General features: G+C 46.5%; 1 protein-coding gene across 3 annotated transcripts in view; it reads left to right on the top strand.

The window, feature by feature from the left end:
- The first annotated feature begins 2,126 nt into the window (after positions 1-2,126).
- Positions 2,127-19,622, top strand: part of LOC118083808 (phosphorylase b kinase regulatory subunit alpha, skeletal muscle isoform-like) — a 39,224-nt gene continuing 21,728 nt past the window's right edge. Inside the window, exons 1-13 of one of the 3 annotated variants that reach the window (XM_060270138.1) lie at positions 2,127-2,393; positions 5,744-5,902; positions 7,679-7,726; positions 8,044-8,212; positions 11,803-11,885; positions 14,170-14,250; positions 14,833-14,916; positions 18,138-18,284; positions 18,758-18,811; positions 18,934-19,056; positions 19,140-19,235; positions 19,316-19,423; positions 19,500-19,578. In XM_060270138.1, coding sequence (XP_060126121.1) covers positions 2,316-2,393; positions 5,744-5,902; positions 7,679-7,726; positions 8,044-8,212; positions 11,803-11,885; positions 14,170-14,250; positions 14,833-14,916; positions 18,138-18,284; positions 18,758-18,811; positions 18,934-19,056; positions 19,140-19,235; positions 19,316-19,423; positions 19,500-19,578 — 1,309 coding nt within the window. In that variant the 5' untranslated portion in view covers positions 2,127-2,315. Of the gene's footprint in view, positions 2,394-5,743; positions 5,903-7,678; positions 7,727-8,043; positions 8,213-11,802; positions 11,886-14,169; positions 14,251-14,832; positions 14,932-18,137; positions 18,285-18,757; positions 18,812-18,933; positions 19,057-19,139; positions 19,236-19,315; positions 19,424-19,499; positions 19,579-19,622 lie in introns of all 3 variants that reach the window. The other 2 variants (XM_060270139.1, XM_060270137.1) reach the window with 2 other exon arrangements.

The following is a 19,622-nucleotide window of genomic DNA, read 5'->3' on the forward strand; positions in this document are numbered from 1 at the left end:
CGCCCCTCATGGTGGATTATTGCTTTCTTAGAATCATAGAATCCTAGAGTTGGAAGAGACCACAAGGGCCATCCAGTCCAACCCCCTGCCAAGCAGGAAACACTATCAAAGCATTCTTGACATATGCCTGTCAAGCCTCTGCTTAAAGACCTCCAAAGAAGGAGACTCCACCACACTTCTTGGCAGCAAGAGGCCTGTCAAGCCTCTGCTTAAAGACCTCCAAAGAAGGAGACTCCACTGCCTGGAGAAGAGAAGGTTAAGGGGTGATGTGATAGCCATGTTCCAATATATAAAAGGATGTCATATAGAGGAGGGAGAGAAATTGTTTTCTGCTGCTCCAGAGAAGCGGACATGGAGGAATGGATTCAAACTACAAGAAAGAAGATTCCACCTAAACATTAGGAAGAACTTCCTGACAGTAAGAGCTGTTCGACAGTGGAATTTGCTTCCAAGGAGTGTGGTGGAGTCTCCTTCTTTGGAGGTCTTTAAGCAGAGGCTTGACAGGCATATGTCAAGAATGCTTTGATGGTGTTTCCTGCTTGGCAGGGGGTTGGACTGGATGGTCCTTGTGGTCTCTTCCAACTCTATGATTCTAGGATTCTATGACTCCGCCGCCTCCCCCCATGCTACCGCTGCCTCAAGGGCCTCGATCCCCACCACCAGCAAAAACACCACACCATACATCTCACCCCACCCCTGTCCTACCCGTACCCACAAACAACCCGCAAATTCCACATTCTCAATAATAAAGACCTGGCCAAAGCGATATATATCTCAAAATCCATAGCCACTGTCGGCGACACAATAACCGCGACCCCGCCAATGCACAAAACAAAAACCAACCAACCAAAGAGACATTCAGGACTCCCCCGACACCACAGTTCAAGAAGGAGACTGACAAGCTGGAACGTGTCCAGAAGAGGGCAACCAAAATGGTCAAAGGCCTGGAAACAATGCCTTATGAGGAACGGCTTAGGGAGCTGGGTATGTTTAGCCTGGAGAAGAGAAGGTTAAGGGGTGATATGATAGCCATGTTCAAATATATTAAAAGATGCCATATAGAGGAGGGAGAAAGATTGTTTTCTGCTGCTCCAGAGAAGCGGACACGGAGCAATGGATTCAAACTTCAAGAAAGAAGATTCCACCTAAACATTAGGAAGAAATTCCTGACAGTAAGAGCTGTTCGGCAGTGCAATTTGCTGCCAAGGAGTGGGGTGGAGTCTCCTTCTTTGGGGGTCTTTAAGCAGAGGCTTGACAGCCATATGTCAAGAATGCTTTGATGGTGTTTCCTGCTTGGCAGGGGGTTGGACTGGATGGCCCTTGGGGTCTCTTCCAACTCTATGATTCTATGATTCTATGAAGCAGTAATAATAATAAAGCAATAAGAAAGCAGTGTTATGGCATATTAGTAGAAGGAAATAAACAATGAAAATAAAGCAGCAGAAAGAAAAATGATTTATTAACAGGAAAGCAACTTATTAATAAAGCAACTTAAGAAGAAAGCAAAAAGAAGACAGTATTATGATTGTTTTATTATTATCATTATTATTATTTTGAATAAACTTTATTTACTTTTTAAAACACACAAAAAAGAAAAAATACAACTTAAGAAGAAAGCAAAAAGAAGACAGTATTATGATTGTTTTATTATTATTATTACTACTACTATTATTTTGAAACCAAGATAGACATTTAGTGTAATGCATAAAAGCATATTTTTAGCATGATATAATATGGTGTACATGTACAATGTATATATTGCATAAGGCATAACTTTATTTATTTACTTTTTAAATCACACACAAAAAGAAAAAAATACACAAACATAATCGGCACAACTTAACCCAAAAAACTTTCAACGTAACAAAAACTCAAAAATAAAAATACATCTTAAACAAACCAACCAAAACATAAGGAAATAAAAAAAGGAGTAGACGCAGTTCCTTCTTTGCCCGCAAGGGGGTACTGCCTCCCCGCTCTTTCCCGAAACGCAACAGAAATGACCAGGAGTCGCCGGCTGTAGGTCCTGGCAGGGCGCTAGTCCACTCCGAGGACCTTTTGCGTGGGGGGGGGATGAGGATTCGGCACAGAAGCTCCGCTTCTTCCGGTGGAGCGGCTTCCGGGGATCCGCCCTCCTGCTGAGCCCCGCTTATTATTATTATTATTTTGACAACATCGGCCAAAAAAGCCCTTTTTCTGCCGGCCAGGGTCGTGTAGAGTTGAGAGTCTGCGGCGGCAGAGGGGTTAAGTGGGCGGGGCCTGGAGAGGTTGGCGACGTCGGCGCACCAGCTGGGCTCCAGAGCAGCGCGAGAGTCATGCGGAGCAGGAGCAATTCCGGGGTCCGCTTGGACGGCTATGCCCGCCTCGTTCAGAAAACGATCCTCGGGCACCAGGTCAGGCAGGCGTAGGTTCAACGGGTGGGGTATTTTCGGGCAGGCGGGAGTTCAACAGGCGGTGCCGAGAACAGAGTTTTTTTTTTTTTTTTTGCATTGAATGCAGGCATGGAAATGTGGGGCTTGAAAACCTAAACATTAGGAAGAACTTCCTGACAGTAAGAGCTGTTCGACAGTGGGATTTGCTGCCAAGGAGTGTGGTGGAGTCTCCTTCTTTGGAGGTCTTTAAGCAGAGGCTTGACAGGCATATGTTAAGAATGCTTGGATGGTGTTTCCTCCAGGCAGGCGAGAGTTCAACAGGCGGAGGGGGCGGACAATGACTATTTTGCATTGCACAAAGGCATGGAAATGTTCAGGAGGCAGGTGAATGTTCAACTAGCAGAATGGCAGGCGGGACCTTCTTTGTAGGGTGGGCACGCATAGGAACGTTCGACACACAGGTTGAAGTTCAACAGGTTTAGCGGCAGAGGGGACATTTTTGCATTCCGTGAAGGCATGGGAATGTCGGCAGGCAGACAGGCAGACAGGCGGAAGTTCAAAAGATGGAGCAGGGTACAGAGCTTTTTTCCAGTGTGTGAAGGCATGGAAATCTTCAGCACGCAGGAAGGTGGGAACTCAACAGGTGGAGAGGCAGATAGCCCTGTTTATAGGGAACGCAGGCAGGCTGAAGTTCAACAGGCAGAACGATGGGCGAGGTTTTTTGGCAGTGCAGTTCAGCACGCAGACAGGTGGATGTTCAACAGGCAGAGCAGTGGGTGGGGTTTTTTTGCAGGGCTGGCAGGTACGGAAATGTTCAATAGGCAGACAGAATTTCAATGGGCAGAGCGGCGGATGGGGCATTTTCAAGGACGAGTAGGCAGGTGGGATTTACAGGTAGAGCAGTGGATGAGGAAATTTTCAGGGGGCGCAGGCAGGCAAGAGTTCAACAGGTGCGGCTTTTTGCAGGGCTTAAAGGCATGGAAATGTTCAGCACGCAGTTCAACAGGTGGAGTAGCGAACAGCCTTTTGCATTGTGTGAAGGCTTGGAAATGTTCGGCAGGCAGGCAGGCCATAGAATCATTGAACTGTGATGCCCAGAACTGTGATGCCCAGAACTGGACACAGTACTCCAGGTGAGGTCTGACCAGAGCAGAATACAGTGGTACTATTACTTCCCTTGATCTAGACGCTATACTCCTATTGATGCAGCCCAGAATTGCATTGGCTTTTTGAGCTGCTGCATCACACTGTTGACTCATGTCAAGTTTGTGGTCTACCAAGACTCCTAGATCCTTTTCACATGTACTGCTCTCAAGCCAGGTGTCACCCATCCTGTATTTGTGCCTTTCATTTTTTTTGCCCAAGTGTAGTACTTTACATTTCTCCTTGTTAAAATTTATCTTGTTTGCTTTGTTTCACCCAGTTGTCTAATATATTAAAGTCATTTTTGAAGTGTGATCCTGTCCTCTGGGTGTTAGCCACCCCTCCCAATTTGGTGTCGTCTGCAAATTTGTTAAGGATGCCCTCAAGCCCATCATCCAAATCATTGATGAAGATGTTGAATAAGACTGGGCCCAATACAGAACCCTGTGGTTCTTCCCACTAGTCACTACTCTCCAGGATGAGGAGGAGCCACTGATGAGCACCCTTTGGGTTCGGTCAGTCAGCCATTTACAAATCAATTGAATGGTAGCATTGTCTAGCCCGCATTTGACCAGCTTCTTTACAAGAATATCATGGGGCACCTTGTCAAAGGCCTTGCTCAAATCAAGATAGGCTATATCCACAGCATTCCCTTCATCTACCAGGCTTGTAATTCTGTCAAAAAATGAGATCAGATTAGTCTGACATGACCTATTTTTCAGAAACCCATGCTGACTTTTAGTGATCACAGCGTTCCTTTCTAGGTGCTCACAGACCGTTTGCTTAAAGATCGGCTCTAGAATCTTTCCTGGTATCAATGTCAGGCTGACTGGGCGGTCATTGTTTGGGTCCTCTCTTTTACCCTTTTTGAAAATAGGGACAACATTTGCCCTCCTCCAATCTGCTGGAACTTTGCCTGTTCTCCAGGAATTTTCAAAGATTATTGCCAGTGGTTCTGAAATCACCTCTGCCAGTTCTTTTAATACTCTTGGATGTAGTTCATCTGGCCCTGGAGACTTGAATACATCTAAATTAGCCAAGTATTCTTGTATTACCTCCTTACTTATTCTAGGCTGTGTTTCCCCTGCTGAATCATCTGCCCCATATTCTTCAGGTTGGGCATTGTTTTCTTTTTTGGAGAATACTGGGGCAAAGAAGGCATTGAGGAGTTCTGCCCTTTCTCTGTCCCCTGTTTGCATTTCACCATCTTCTCCTCTAAGTGACCCCACTGTTTCCTTGTTCTTCCTTTTGCTACGGACATACCCATAAAAGCCCTTTTTGTTGCTTTTAACCTCTCTAGCAAGCCTGAGTTCATTCTGTGCTTTAGCTTTTCTGACTTTGTCTCTACACGTGCTGACTTTTTGTTTGAATTCCTCTCTGGTGGTTCCCTCCTTTTTCCATTTTTGGTACATATCCCCTTTAAATCTTAACTCAGTTAAAAGTTCTTCAGATAGCCACCCTGGCTTCTTTAGGCTCCTTCCATGTTTCCATCTCATTGGTATTGCCTGAAGTTGTGCTTTTAATATCTCCCTTTTAACAAACTCCCAACCATCATGTTCGACCTTATGCTTTTGGCTGAGTTTGACATCCAACAAATATCTGGATAGTTGAAATCCCCCATTACTACTATCTCACTTCCTTTTGAATGCTTGGCCATCAGTTCCAGGAAGGCATCATCTGTGTCCTCAGTTTGGCTTGGGGATCTATAGTAAACTCCCACAGTGAGATCACTGTTATTTTTCTCTCCCTTAATTTGGACCCAGATACTCTCAATATGGCTTTGAAGTTTTAAATCCTGGATCTCATCACAGGTATACACATCCCTGACATATAACACCACTCCTTCTCCTTTCCTGTTTGGTCTATTTCTCTGAAATAGATTGTATCCCTCTATTTCTACATTCCAATCATGAGACTCATCCCACCGGGTTTCAGTGATGCCTATTATGTCGTATTTCGTTTGCTGTACCAAGAGCTCAAGTTCATCTTGTTCATTTCCCATGCTCTTTGCATTAGCCAGAGCAGCAGGCGGTGTCTTTTTGTAGGACAGGCAGACCTGGAAATGTCCGGTACCTAAGCAGGTTGAAGTTCAACATGCGGAGTGGCAGGTGGTTTTTTTGAAGGGCGGGAAGGCCTGGAAATATCCGGTAGGCAGGCGGATGTTCAACTTGTGGGGTGTCTGAGGGTGTGCAGGCAGGCTGGAGTTCAACAGGCCCATCTCTCCACAGAACCCCGTGACGGGCCTGCTGCCAGCCAGCGCTGACCATCCGGACGCCTGGGTCCGCGACAACGTCTACAGCGTCCTGGCCGTTTGGGCACTGGGATTGGCTTACCGCAAGAATGCCGACCGCGACGAGGACAAGGCCAAGGCGTATGAGCTGGAGCAGGTGCATAGCTGCCAAGTCTCCCGTTTTCCCCGGGAAATCCCCGTTTTTCCAGCTGTTCCTAGCTGAAAAAACGGATTTTTTTTGTTTCCCCCCGGTTTATTCTGGCGCGACGGCCATTTTGGAAATGGGGCGGAGCATGCTCAGAAGCAACTTTTGATGCTGCTCTGCCCAGTTCCAAAATGGCGGCAGTGCTACTTCCGGTCTGCTATTTCCGGCCTGGTCACTTATTTCTCTGACAGCAACTTGGCAGGTATGAGCAGGTAGCTAGGGCAGAGTTGGGAAATAAAATAAAATAAAATAGGAATGGAAAGAAATGAAAAGAAAAGAGAAAAGAAAGTAAATAAATTAAAAGGACAGGAAAAAAAGGAAAGGAAATAAATTAAGATAAAGAAATGGAAAGAAAATAATAGGGAAAGGAAAGAAATTAACTGGACAGAAAGAGCGAAAGAAAGAAAATAAGAAGAAAAGGGAAATTAAAAGAAAAGAAAAAAAAGAAATTCTGTAATGTAATAAAATAATAAATAATTCTGCTTCCAACAGAATATTAAAATAAAATAATCTATTGAACATTAAAAGCTTCCCTAGACAGGGCTGCCTTCAGATGTCTTCTAAAAGTCTGGGAGCTGTTTTTCTCTTTGACATCTGGTGGGAGGGCGTTCCACAGGGTGGGCGCCACCACCGAGAAGGCCCTCTGCCTGGTTCCCTGTAAATCCAATCCAATCAGATAGAAACGGAATATAATAACTAAGCAAAATCGGTAAAATAAAACAAGGAGATAAAATAAGAAAGGAAAGGAGAAAGCAAAGAAATGAAAAGAATAAAATAATAAATGGAATATAATAATTAAGCAAAATCAGTAAAATAAAACAAGGAGATAAAATAAGAAAGGAAAGGAAAAAGAAAAGAAGTGAAAAGAATAAAATAAAATAATAAATGGAATATAATAATTAAGCAAAATAAGTAAAATAAAATGAGAAGATAAAATAAGAAAGGAAAGGGAAAAGAAAAGAGAGGAAAAGAATGAAATAAGATAATAAATTAAATTAGGAAGAGAGAAATTGAAAGGAGATTAAAAGAAAAGAAAAATACAATACGGAACAATACAATCAGATAGAATATTGCAGAAGATAGGATAAGTTTTATTTGAATGTTTATGATTGTTGATTTGTATATTTTTGGGTTGTGGTGTATTTTTTGTTGGAATTTTAGTTGACTGTTTTGTTTTATAATTATTTTAAATTCAATAAAGGTCATTTTTAAAAAAAGATAACATAGAACACAATAACAAAGTGAAAATGAAATAAAATTAAAATAATGCTTTCCAAGGCACCATGCCTATTGCCAGGCTGCCGCCCCTCTACCCTGAAGGTTTCCCAGCGGGTGCAGAATTTGCACCCGTGACCCAAAAACCCATTCCCCAAAAGACTGGCTTTTCCCTTCTCAGAAATCCTCTTTTGGGTCCTCCTTACTGGCAATGCGTCTCCCGACCTCACACTGTAACCTTAGAGCTTGGTCAGGGCAGCTGCTTTTGGCATGTCCCAGAGTGACCCAGGGGTGGGGGTGACATCGAAACCCGATCCCCGGACCGAATACCCGGAATGCTGAGTCAAAAAGCAGAGCGGAGAAAACGAGATCCAGACATAACTCCACTGGCTGCGGATCTCCAGGTCGGCAATTTGAACCCCTGGCCGCGGGGCTGGGCTGAAGGAAGCTTTGGGGTTGTCCGTCCCGAGTTCGGGTTTTGAGTTTCCAGTGGCATTTTTCTTCCCCCCACAGAGCGTGGTCAAACTGATGCGAGGCCTGCTGCAGTGCATGATGAGACAGGTAGGGGGTCAGGCTGGATGACCTCTGGGTGTAACCCTTCCCATGTTTTTGCAACATTCACCGGATCGGATATTTGGGGTCCAGCTTGATGACCACTGGGGTGTCCCTTCCTTGCTATTCTGTGGACCACACAAGGGGGTTTTGTCCAACATTTCCCAGAGCCGATATTTGGGGTCAGGCTAGATGTCCACTGGGGTGTCCCATCCTCAATTCCCTGCCATTCTATGGACCACAAAGGGAGGTTTGTCCAACATTTCCCAGAACAGATATTTGGGGTCAGGTTAGATGTCCACTGGGGGATCCCCTTTTTCCTCCAGGTGGACAAAGTGGAGGCCTTTAAATACACCCAGAGTCCCCATGACGCTCTACACGCCAAATTCGCACCCGGCACCTGCGCCACCGTCGTCGGGGATGACCAGTGGGGTCACTTGCAACTGGACGCCACCTCCTTGTACCTCCTAATGTTAGCCCAGATGACGGCGTCAGGTAATATATTTTATTTTATTTCATTATTTCCTTCTGTTATTTTATTAACTTACTATTTTTATTTTATTTTATTCTTTCATCATTATTCTTATTATCCTTATTTTATCTATGTATTATTTTTATATTGTTTTATTATTGTTGTTTTATTTATTTTAATTTTATTCCATCATCATCATCATTATTATTATTATTATATTTATTCTGTTGTTATGTTATGTTATATTATATTATATTATATTATATTATACTACTATACATAATATATATATATATATATATATATATATATATATATATATATATAAAATTTTCCATTCTTTCAATTTATTCTATTACTAGCTGGCCCTGCCACGCGTTGCTGTGGCTTAGTCTATGAAATGGGCCCTCAGAGTCCCCCTTCAGACTCCCCTGTAGGCCCTACTGTGGGTCAGTCTGTGAAATGGGCCCTCAGAGTCCCCCTTCCGACTCCCCTGTAGGTCCCACTTTGGCTTAGTCTGTGAAATGGGCCCTCAGAGTCCTCCTTCCGACTCCCCTGTAGGCCCCACTGTAATTTAGTCTGTTAAATGGGCCCTCAGAGTCCCCCTTCCGACTCCCCTGTAGGTCCCACTTTGGCTTAGTCTGTGAAATGGGCCCTCAGAGTCCCCCTTCAGACTCCCCTGTAGGTCCTACTTTGGCTTAGTCTGTGAAATGGGCCCTCAGAGTCCCCCTTCAGACTTCCCTGTAGGCCCCACTTTGGCTTAGTCTGTGAAATGGGCCCTCAGAGTCCCCCTTCCGACTCCCCTGTAGGCCCCATTGTGGCTTAGTCTGTGAAATGGGCCCTCAGAGTCCCCCTTCAGACTTCCCTGTAGGCCCCACTTTGGCTTAGTCTGTGAAATGGGCCCTCAGAGTCCCCCTTCCGACTCCCCTGTAGGCCCCATTGTGGCTTAGTCTGTGAAATGGGCCCTCAGAGTCCCCCTTCAGACTTCCCTGTAGGCCCCACTTTGGCTTAGTCTGTGAAATGGGCCCTCAGAGTCCCCCTTCCGACTCCCCTGTAGGCCCCATTGTGGCTTAGTCTGTGAAATGGGCCCTCAGAGTCCCCCTTCAGACTTCCCTGTAGGCCCCACTTTGGCTTAGTCTGTGAAATGGGCCCTCAGAGTCCCCCTTCCGACTCCCCTGTAGGCCCCATTGTGGCTTAGTCTGTGAAATGGGCCCTCAGAGTCCCCCTTCAGACTTCCCTGTAGGCCCCACTTTGGCTTAGTCTGTGAAATGGGCCCTCAGAGTCCCCCTTCCGACTCCCCTGTAGGCCCCATTGTGGCTTAGTCTGTGAAATGGGCCCTCAGAGTCCCCCTTCAGACTTCCCTGTAGGCCCCACTTTGGCTTAGTCTGTGAAATGGGCCCTCAGAGTCCCCCTTCCGACTCCCCTGTAGGCCCCATTGTGGCTTAGTCTGTGAAATGGGCCCTCAGAGTCCCCCTTCAGACTTCCCTGTAGGCCCCACTTTGGCTTAGTCTGTGAAATGTGCCCTCAGAGTCCTCCTTCCGACTCCCCTGTAGGCCCCACTGTGGCTTAGTCTGTGAAATGGGCCCTCAGAGTCCCCCTTCCGACTCCCCTGTAGGCCCCACTGTGGCTTAGTCTGTGAAATGGGCCCTCAGAGTCCCCCTTCAGACTTCCCTGTAGGCCCCACTGTGGTTTAGTCTGTGAAATGGGCCCTCAGAGTCCCCCTTCAGACTTCCCTGTAGGCCCCACTGTGGCTTAGTCTGTGAAATGGGCCCTCAGAGTCCCCCTTCAGACTTCCCTGTAGGCCCCACTTTGGCTTAGTCTGTGAAATGGGCCCTCAGAGTCCCCCTTCCGACTCCCCTGTAGGCCCCATTGTGGCTTAGTCTGTGAAATGGGCCCTCAGAGTCCCCCTTCAGACTTCCCTGTAGGCCCCACTGTGGTTTAGTCTGTGAAATGGGCCCTCAGAGTCCCCCTTCAGACTTCCCTGTAGGCCCCACTGTGGCTTAGTCTGTGAAATGGGCCCTCAGAACCCCCTTCAGACTTCCCTGTAGGCCCCACTGTGGCTTAGTCTGTGAAATGGGCCCTCAGAGTCCCCCTTCCGACTCCCCTGTAGGCCCCATTGTGGCTTAGTCTGTGAAATGGGCCCTCAGAGTCCCCCTTCAGACTTCCCTGTAGGCCCCACTTTGGCTTAGTCTGTGAAATGGGCCCTCAGAACCCCCTTCAGACTTCCCTGTAGGCCCCACTGTGGCTTAGTCTGTGAAATGGGCCCTCAGAGTCCCCCTTCCGACTCCCCTGTAGGCCCCACTTTTGCTTGGTCTGTGAAATGGGCCCTCAGAGTCCCCCTTCAGACTCCCCTGTAGGCTCCACTTTGGTTTAGTCTGTGAAATGGGCCCTCAGAGTCCCCCTTCTGACTCCCCTGTAGGCCCCACTTTGGCTTAGTCTGTGAAATGGGCCCTCAGAGTCCCCCTTCAGACTCCCCTGTAGGTCCTACTTTGGCTTAGTCTGTGAAATGGGCCCTCAGAGTCCCCCTTCAGACTTCCCTGTAGGCCCCACTTTGGCTTAGTCTGTGAAATGGGCCCTCAGAGTCCCCCTTCTGACTCCCCTGTAGGCCCCACTGTAATTTAGTCTGTTAAATGGGCCCTCAGAGCCCCCCTTCCGACTCCCCTGTAGGCCCCACTGGGCTTTTTTGTGTCGGTGGGGAGATCTCCGCGGAGGGCGGGGATCGGGGATCGGGTAGGATGAGACCTATGGGGGGACGACGTGTCGGTGGGGAGATCTCCGCGGAGGGCGGGGATTGGGGATCGGGTAGGATGAGACCTATTGGGGGGATCTCTGGGGTAGGTACCTCCGTGGTGGGAGGGGGTCCTTGCGGAGAAGGCTACTGTTGGGGTGGCCTGGTCCCTGGCAGAGGTGTGTTCTCCGGGGTGGGCTGTGTCCCGGGGTGATGGGGTGGGTGGAGAGTGGCCGTTATTTTGCCAGTGGGCGGGATTTGGGGTGTATGTTGGATTTTGATTGGTGGGGTGGGTGGGGAGTGGGCGGGATTTAGGGCTTATGTTGGATTTTGTTTGGTGGTGGGGTGGATGGGAAGTGGGCGGGATCTTGGGTGTATGTTGGATGTTGTTCGTAGAATGTCCACTGGAGGGGGCAATTTTTTTGTATAAAAATCCAGGTTTCTACCTGTCCCAGGTGTGTGTATGGACAATGTAAGTGGATAGAGACCCTCTCACATGGGGTCCCTATGTTGTGGGCAGATTTGAGGACGATCGGGTAAGCGGTTGTGGGGAACAAACATGCACCCTCTACATTTTTATATACAGTGGTGCCTCGCTCGACGAATTTAATTCGTTCCACGGGTCTTTTCTTATAACGAAAAATTCGTCTAGTGAATCCCAAAGGAATGCATTGAATTTTTTTTTTTGCCCATAGGAACGCATTCATTGAATTTCAATGCATTCCCATGGGAAACCGCGATTCGCTAGACGGATTTTTCGTAAAACGGATTCGTCTAGCGAGGCAACCTCCGCTCGAAAAATCCTTTCATTAAGCGGAAATTTCGTTAAGCAGGGCATTCGTTAAGTGAGGCACCACTGTATATAGATTCTCTTACTTTTTGCAGGGCTGCATATTGTCCACAGCCTGGACGAGGTCAACTTCGTGCAAAACCTGGTTTTCTACATAGAAGCGGCGTATAAAACGGCGGTGAGTTGGGGTGTGTGGCATTGGGTTTGAGTGCAGCCCCTGAGAAAACGAATCACAATAAAAATAGAAACCCAGAAGAACCCGTTATGATCAGAACCGATCGGAATAACCTATAATAATAACCCCTAATACTAACCCATTAAAAAAACCCTAAATACCTATAATAATCCATGATAATCTTAAACTGTAAGAATAACCCTTAATAAGAATAATAATCCATAAAAGTAACCCATAATAATAGCCCTCACACGCTAGCAAGGTTATGCTTAAAATTCTACAACGCAGGGTTAGGCAGTATGTGGACCGAGAACTCCCATAAGTGCAAGCTGGATTTCAAAGGGGCAGAGGAACCAGAGACCAAATAGCAAACATGCGCTGGATTGTGGAGAAAGTTAGAGAGTTCCAGAAAAACGTCTACTTCTGCTTCATTGACTATACAAAAGCCTTTGACTGTGTCGACCACAGCAAACTATGGCAAGTTCTTCATGAAATGGGAGTGCCTGATCTGAGAAATCTCTATGTGGGACAAGAAGCTACAGTTAGAACTGGATATGGAACAACTGATTGGTTCAAAATTGGGAAAGGAGTACGACAAGGTTGTATATTGTCTCCCTGCTTATTTAACTTATATGCAGAATTCATCATGCGAAAGGCCGGACTAGATGAATCCCAAGACGGAATTAAGATTGCCGGAAGAAATATCAACAACCTCAGATATGCAGATGACACAACCTTGATGGCAGAAAGTGAGGAGGAATTAAAGAACCTTTTAATGAGGGTGAAAGAGGAAAGCGCAAAATATGGTCTGAAGCTCAACATCAAAAAAAAACCAAGATCATGGCCACTGGTCCCATCACCTCCTGGCAAATAGAAGGGGAAGAAATGGAGGCAGTGAGAGATTTGACTTTCTTGGGTTCCATGATCACCGCAGATGGTGACAGCAGTCACGAAATTAAAAGACGCCTGCTTATCGGGAGAAAAGCAATTACAAACCTAGACAGCATCTTAAAAAGCAGAGACATCACCTTGCCAACAAAGGTCCGTAATAGTTAAAGCTATGGTTTTCCCAGTAGTGATGTATGGAAGTGAGAGCTGGACCATAAAGAAGGCTGATCGCCAAAGAATTGATGCTTTTGAATTATGGTGCTGGAGGAGACTCTTGAGAGTCCCATGGACTGCAAGACGATCAAACCTATCCATTCTGAAGGAAATCAGCCCTGAGTGCTCACTGAAAGGACAGATCCTGAAGCTGAAGCTCCAATACTTTGGCCACCTCATGAGAAGAGAAGAATCCTTGGAAAAGACCTTGATGTTGGGAAAGATGGAGGGCACTAGGAGAAGGGGACGACAGAGGACGAGATGGTTGGACAGTGTTCTCGAAGCTACGAACATGAGTTTGACCAAACTGTGGGAGGCAGTGGAAGACAGGAGTGCCTGGCGTACTCTGGTCCATGGGGTCACGAAGAGTCGGACACGACTAAACAACTAAACAACAAAGAAGAACCTGTAATAAAAATAATAAAGGCTTGATCCGAACCCGTGATCGCAATAAGTCCCTAATAATAGCAATAATAATATCCCCTAATAAAAAGGGTAACCCCTAATAAACCACAGTAATAATAACCCCTATGAGTAACAAACCCTTAACCCCTAAGAAGAATAACCCCTAATAAAATACATAAATAAAAATAATCAGTGATAGGAACCCACGATTGTAATAACTCCTAATAATAGCAATAAGAATAACCCCGAATAAAAATGGTCACCCCAGTAAGAATAACAAACCCCTAAGGGTGGCGCTGTGGGTTAAACCACTGAGCCTAGGGCTTGCTGATCAAAGGTCAGCGGTTCGAATCCCCGCGACGGGGTGAGCTCCCATTGCTTGGTCCCTGCTCCTGTCAACCTAGCATCCAAAAGCATGTCAAAGTGCAAGTAGATAAATAGGGACCATTCCAGCGGGAAGGTAAATGGCGTTTCCGTGTACTGCTCTGGTTCGCCAGAAGCGGCTCTGTCATGCTGGCCACATGACCTAGAAGTTGTACGCCGGCTCCCTCGGCCAATAACGCGAGATGAGCGCCGCAACCCCAGAGTCGTTCACGATTTGGACCTAATGGTCAGGGGTCCCTTTACCTTTACCTTTAAGAATAACAAACACTCCTCAGAAGAAGAATCCCTAATAAAAACAATAAGCCCGTAATCCGAACCCAGGATCATAATATCCGCTAGTAATAGCAATAATAATAAAAACAACAGCCCCTAATAAGAATGTTTTTTTGTGGGACAGGATTTCGGGATCTGGGAACGCGGCGACAAGACCAACCGGGGCATCACGGAGCTCAACGCCAGCTCTGTCGGCATGGCCAAGGTGAGGGGCACAGGGCGAGCGGGATTGGGTGCCCACCCATGGGTGCCCATGCATGGGTGCTCACCTTACCTTCCAAGTCCCGGACTGCAGAATCCGGGACCGGCAGCCGTGTGACACCGGACGTTGCGTCGACGTAACTTTCGGTGTCGCTTTGCCCTTCGATGGGCACCAAAAATGGCCACCGCCGGCTTCGAAAGTCGCTTCTACGCATGTCAGGAAGTACATCGATGCAACTTCCAGTGTCGCTCCGCCCATCTATGGGCACCAAAAATGGCCGCCGCCGACACCGGAGGTAGCGTCTATGCACTTCCGGACATGCGTAGATGCGACTTTTGAAGCCGGCGGTGGCCATTTTTGGTGCCCATAGAAGGGCGGAGCGACACTGGAAGTTGCATCGATGTACTTCCTGACATGCGTAGAAGCGACTTTCGAAAAAAATGGCCGCCGGCAGGAGAAAAACGGGAGACGAAGTGATATGGGGGACCACCGGGAAAAGGTAAGTAAAAACGGGGGTTTCCCGGGGGAAACGGGGTACTTGGCAGCTATGGTGCTCATCCATGGGTGCTCTTTCTTCCTCTGCAGGCGGCCCTCGAGGCCTTGGACGAGCTGGACCTCTTTGGGGCCAATGGAAGTCCCCAATCAGTGATCCACGTGTTGTCGGATGAGGTGCAGCATTGCCTGGTACAAACCTGGGTTTGGTGGGGGGGGAGGGTTGAGATACCAAAATACTCGAATGTATGAAATTTTTCAAAATTCCCAAATTTTCAAAATTCCCAAAATTTAAATCCGAAGGGTTCCAGGTAGCCTCCTTCAAAACTTTTAAATTTAAAACCAACATGGAAACTTTTAAATTGAAAAAGTTAAAAAAATTCAAAAACATTCAAAGTTAAAAATTTAAAACTCACTTCCATAGTTTCAGGATGTTTATTCGGCTTTACGCCCATCCCAAAACACAACACAACAAAACAAATCAAATAAAACAGCGGACTCGTACAAGCCACAAATCATATAACACAATTAACAGCTCACAAGGACAAATATTCACAATTCAAAAAGAAAAGTTTAAGATTAAAAATTTAGGCACTACGCTAAAATCAATATCTGATGTCACTATAGAAAATTCTTATAACTATAAATAATCTGCTAGCATTCCATTCCGTCTCTTGTACGAGAGGACGGCTGTTAGGAATTTAGCAACCTGTAGAGCAGGCATCCCCAAACTGCGGCCCTCCAGATGTTTTGGCCTACAACTCCCATGATCCCTAGCTAACAGGACCAGTGGTCAGGGAAGATGGGAATTGTAGTCCAAAACATCTGGAGGGCCGAAGTTTGGGGATGCCTGCTGTAGAGTAATATAAGGATCCACATCTTGAAGAACCCAGGCAAGCTGTAGGTCAACTGGTTTGTCAGCCATAGGCTGGATTATGGAGTTTAGTATACTAGCACGAGCCGAACTGTACATAGGGCAGATAAACATAACATGGTGTAGACAAGGAGAAATGTACGTTACTACACTTGGGCAGAAAAAAATGAAAGGCACAAATACAGGATGGGAGACACCTGCCTTGAGAGCAGTACATGTGAAAAGGATCTAGGAGTCTTGGTAGACCACAAAATTGACATGAGTCAACAGTGTGATGCAGCAGCTCAAAAAGCCAATGCAATTCTGGGCTGCATCAATAGGAGTATAGCATCTAGATCAAGGGAAGTAATAGTACCACTGTATTCTGCTCTGGTCAGACCTCACCTGGAGTACTGTATCCAGTTCTGGGCACCACAGTTCAAGACGGATACTGGCAAACTGGAACATGTCCAGAGGAGGGCAACCAAAATGGTCAAAGGCCTGGAAACGATGCCTTATGAGGAACAGCTTAGGGAGCTGGGTATGTTTAGCCTGGAGAAGAGAAGGTTAAGGGGTGATATGATAGCCATGTTTAAATATATGAAAGGATGTCATATGGAGGAGGGAGAAAGATTGTTTTCTGCTGCTCCAGAGAAGCGGACACGGAGCAATGGATTCAAACTACAAGAAAGAAGATTCCACCTAAACATTAGGAAGAGCTTCCTGACAGTAAGAGCTGTTCGGCAGTGGAATTTGCTACCAAGGAGTGTGGTGGAGTCTCCTTCTTTGGAGGTCTTTAAGCAGAGGCTTGACAGGCATATGTCAGGAATACTTTGGTGGTGTTTCCTGCTTGGCAGGGGGTTGGACTGGATGACCCTTGTGGTCTCTTCCAACTCTATGATTCTATGATTCTAGAGATTCAGATGTTTTAATTTCACAAGCACACATTGAAGAGACCTGGCCCTTAGTAAATCTATGTCTCAGCACGTTTGTTGGGAAAACATTTAACCTAGCTTTAATGAAGGCATATCGGTGAGAAGCGGCCGTAAGCGATGTTAAATAGGACGGGGCACGGTAAATAGGGGTTATGCCGAAATTTAACGGCGACCAGACTCCACCGCCAGCTAAGAAATTTTGGTATAGCTCCGCATCATCCAGCCTTTGATTTATACACCTTTTTGCCGCATTTTGATCCAGTTTGAGCAATTCAGTGGGCGAGATCTCACAGGACAGCAATTTGGCATAGATTTTTACTGACCGCAAATTTGTGAAGTCATCCCGCCACATGTATTGAATGCATACCTGCCAAGTTTCTGTCGCAGAAATAAGGAATCAGACCAGAAGTAGCAGACCAGAAGTAGCGCTGCCGCCATTTTGGAACTGGGCAGAGCATGCTCAGAAGCGACTTTTGATGCTGCTTTGCCCATTTCCAAAATGGCCGCCGCGCCAGAAGTCACACTGCAGCCATTTTGAAACTGGGCAGAGCTGCATCAAAAGTCGCTTCTGAGCATGCTCCGCCCAGTTCCAAAATGGCCGCCGCGCCGGGAAAAAACATTTTTTTTTTGTTTTTTTCAGCTGGGAACAGCTGGAAAAACGGGGGTTTCCCGGGGAATACGGGAGACTTGGCAGCTATGATTGAATGAGATAGTGGTTCGGGAGTTTATGCCATAGGGCAGTGATGGCGAACCTATGAAACGCGTGTCAGACGTGACACGCAGAGCCCTCACTGCTGGCACGCGCCCCATCGGCCCTTTCGTGCTGTTGTTGTTGTGTCCCCCCCCCATTTGTTCTCCCGCTTTGTTGTTGCTGCTGGTAGCCAGAGATTGGTTTTTTAACCCTTTCTGTGCTGTTTTTTTCTGGCACTTTGGCAGACTATGATTGGGTGTAACAGAGTTCATTTTTTAACCCGTTCTGTGCTGGGGTTTTTTGGCGCTTTGGCAGACTATGTCGGTGCTGCGTGTTAGTTCCAGAGAAGGTATTATTCGTCATTTATTTCTGTTCTCTTTCCCCCCAAAAAAGCGCAGCAGCTTTGGGGCACCCTCCCCAAAAAAGCAAAGCAACTTTTGCACACACACCCAAAAAAACTTCCAAAACTTTGGTCAGCAGCTCCCCCCAAAAATCTCAACTTTGGGCACTTTGTGATGAATAAGGGTTTTTTTGGTTAGGTTAGGTTAAATAATTAGTTTTTGGTTTATTAAATACAGTTATATATTACAATTATACATTTTTGTTATTTAAACTATAAATATCGTGAAATTATGGTTTTTTTCTCGAAGTGACACAGCACCCGAGTTATGCTCGGTTTTTTGGTGAATTTTGACACACCAAGCTCAAAAGGTTGCCCATCACTGCCATAGGGATATCCAATAAATCAAAACTCGCCTCCATAAAACTTACAATTAGCCTTTACCTTTGGTGGCCCTCCGGCCCCTTTCCAGCTCTATGGTTGCCTCCTGCTTTCCTGGTCTCCCTTTTCTTGAGGGGGGGTCAGACTAGATGACCCTTCTCGGATGGCGCTCTATGATTCCTCCGCCTCTCCCTGCAGTCCATCCTCCATTCGATGCTGCCGAGGGCGTCGGCTTCGAAAGAGATTGACGCCAGCCTGCTGTCCATAATCTCGTACCCGGCCTTTGCCGTCGAGGACGCTGAGGTGGTGGAGAAAACCAAGGGAGAAATCATCGACAAGCTGCAGGCAAAAATTTTCGAAACATATTCCATTTTTTTATTCCTGGGGGGATTTTTAAAATTCAAATTTTTGGGGGGGGGGAATGATTTTTTCCCTGGGTAAAATTTAAATAAAATTACAGTGGTACCTCTATTTACGAATAACTCTACTTACGAATGTTTCTACTTACGAATGGATCTCCGTCCGCCATCTTGGATGCTGTTTAGCTAGGATTTTTTCTACTTACGAATTTTTAGATAGGGTTGCTTCTACTTACGAATTTTTTCTCCCAATGCATTCCTATGGGATTCGACTTACAATTTTTTTCGACTTACAAATGTGCATTCGGAACGCATTAAATTCGTAAGTAGAGGTACCATTGTAATATTTTTTTTTTAAAAAAAGATCAATCATTTTCTCATTTCTTTTTTAAAAAATCAAATGGGGAAAAATCAGTAAAAATGATTTGTAAAGCAGTTTGCCCTTCCTCTCCTCCAAAGGGTCGATACGGTTGTTGCCGTTTCCTCCGTGATGGCTACCGGACTCCCAAAGAGGTGAAATTTGTTTTGTATTTGTTTTAACTTTGTTTGCTTGTTTTTAGTTTTTATTTTCGTTGTTCATTTCGTTATTACATATTTTATTTTATTTTAACTAATTTGTTTTTTTGCTTTTCCAGGACCCCCAACGCCTCTACTACGAACCCTCTGAGCTGAAGCTTTTCGAGAGTATCGAGTGCGAGTGGCCGCTCTTTTGGACCTACCTGCTGATCGACGGCATATTTCGTGGCGATGACGAGCAGGTATTGGGGGGGCGGCTTTGGAAACCCGGGTTGGGTTCAGGGTTCGAATTCCGATTCACCGATTGACGCCTGTCCGCCCAAAGGTCCGGGAGTACCGGGAAGCCCTGGAAGGCGTTCTCGTCAAGGGGAAGGACGGGATCCGCTTGATCCCGGAACTCTACAGCGTCCCATCAGACAAGGTGAGCAGTTTTATTTTGGGAGGGGGTGGTCTGCCATCTGGGTTCCCGTTTCTTGAACCTGCAACCTTCTCCCCCCGCAGGTCGACGAGGAATGCCGGAACCCTCACACGGTGGACCGGGTGCCGATGGGGAAGCTGCCATTGATGTGGGGACAGTCCTTGTACATCTTGGGGTGCCTCCTTTCTGAGGTGAGCTCCTTTGGCTGCCCAGGGTCCCGTGTGCGGGGTCCCGCTCCAGATTCGAACCCGTCTCCCACTTCCTTAGGGCTTCCTGGCACCGGGCGAAATTGATCCACTCAACCGGCGCTTCTCGACTGTCCCCAAGCCGGATGTGGTGGTTCAAGGTAAGCCCATTCTGGGGAGCTTTGACGACCCAGGTAGGGCCTGG

This window comes from Zootoca vivipara, chromosome Z (assembly GCF_963506605.1).
Source record: "Zootoca vivipara chromosome Z, rZooViv1.1, whole genome shotgun sequence".
Lineage (NCBI taxonomy): Eukaryota > Metazoa > Chordata > Lepidosauria > Squamata > Lacertidae > Zootoca > Zootoca vivipara.